Genomic DNA, 1,511 nt, shown 5'->3' on the forward strand with positions numbered 1-1,511 from the left:
TGTTTAATATTTGAGCCTCTTCTCTGCATGCTTGTATTTGTGGTCTCTATTCTCATGTCATCAGACACTATCTACATGGTAAGGCTCACCAGATCCATAGATCTGGTCCCAAACTCAGATATCTTGACACTATGAGCATTGCATTTATCTTAAAGAAGAATTTAACTTAATTCAAAAGCAAAATTGTCATCGCCACTTTTTTTTCCTGACACTTTAATTTTGATTGACATTAAACATTAACATTTATTCAGTCTCCTTGGATTGAAATATTTGCTCCCAACCTCAGTATTCTTTCTACTGAAATTTTTCTCTCTGTTTTTGCTTTGTTATCTCATTGAAATGTCATCTACTCAGAACATTTATGAGTCCTCTAATTCAGAGTGATTTCCCAACCGAGTAACTCAATTGCTTTTCCAGTTATAAAACATTATTAATTTCTTTATATTAAACTTAACAGGGTGAAATTTATTTCCAAGTCTCATGAGACTGGAATTTAAATCTTTGTTGGATGCCTGATAACTGGCAGAGCTTGGCACATGGTAGAGGCTCATCTATTAAGGTTTTGATCTTTAAATTCTTTAAAGATTTACAAGTTTCTTGACGGTATCCTTGAAAGCTTGTTTAACCTGTTGGTTCCTTAAGGTGTAAATGAAGGGATTCAGCAAAGGGGCAACAGAAGTGATGAGTACAGCCACTCCTTTGTTGAATGTGCTGTTGTTTTCTTTTGTGGAGGGTTTAACGTACATGAAGATGCAGCTTCCATACGAGATGGAGATGACAATCATGTGAGAAGAACACGTGGAAAACGCTTTTGACCTTTGCTGGGCTGAGGGGATCTTCAGAATGGTCCTGAGGATAGCTGTGTAGGAGAGACTCACCAGCACCAGGGTGATTAATAGAGTCACGGATGACACAAGGAAGACGACTTTCTCTACGAGACTTGTGTCTGAGCAGGAGACCTCTCGAAGAGGCTCAAAGTCACAGAAATAGTGGTTCAGCCTGTTGGATGCACAGAAGTCCTGCTGACTCATCAGAGTGATTGGTGGCATAATAGCTACTAACCCACCAAGCCAAGAGCAGAGAACCAGGTTAGTGCAGACTCGGCTGCTCATGATAACTGTGTAATGCAGGGGCTTGCAGATGGCCACGTAGCGATCATAGGACATGGCAGCCAGAAGATAAAACTCTGTTGCTCCAAGGAATATTGCAAAGAAATACTGAGCGAAGCAGCCAGCAAAGCTGATGCTCTTGTTCCCTGTGGTGATGCTGATGAGGACCCTGGGAATGAAGATATTTATGAAGGAGATTTCCAAAAAGGAGAAGTTCCGGAGAAAGAAGTACATGGGTGTCTGAAGGTGGGAGTCTAGGAAGGTGAGCATGAGGATGGTTAGGTTTCCAACGATGCTGAAAAAGTAGGTTAGGAAGAGAAATGTGAAAACGACCACCTGAAGTTCAGGGGCATCTGTGAGACCCAGAAGGATGAACTCAGTCAATAGGGTTTTATTTTTCAT

At 41.0% G+C, this 1,511-nt stretch overlaps 1 protein-coding gene across 1 annotated transcript; it reads right to left on the minus strand.

Annotated features, from left to right (window-relative positions):
- Nucleotides 1-578: 578 nt before the first annotated feature.
- LOC133767681 (olfactory receptor 2AP1) lies at nt 579-1,511 on the minus strand. Its single transcript, XM_062202113.1, has one exon. The coding sequence runs from the start codon at nt 1,509-1,511 to the stop codon at nt 579-581; it is 933 nt and encodes a 310-aa protein (XP_062058097.1).

This window comes from Lepus europaeus, chromosome 10 (assembly GCF_033115175.1).
Source record: "Lepus europaeus isolate LE1 chromosome 10, mLepTim1.pri, whole genome shotgun sequence".
Taxonomy (NCBI): Eukaryota; Metazoa; Chordata; class Mammalia; order Lagomorpha; family Leporidae; genus Lepus; species Lepus europaeus.

What these genes read in the sequence shown, in the direction of transcription:
- LOC133767681 (XM_062202113.1), bottom strand. Translation starts at nt 1,511, where the DNA reads ATGAAAAATAAAACCCTATTGACTGAGTTCATCCTTCTGGGTCTCACA.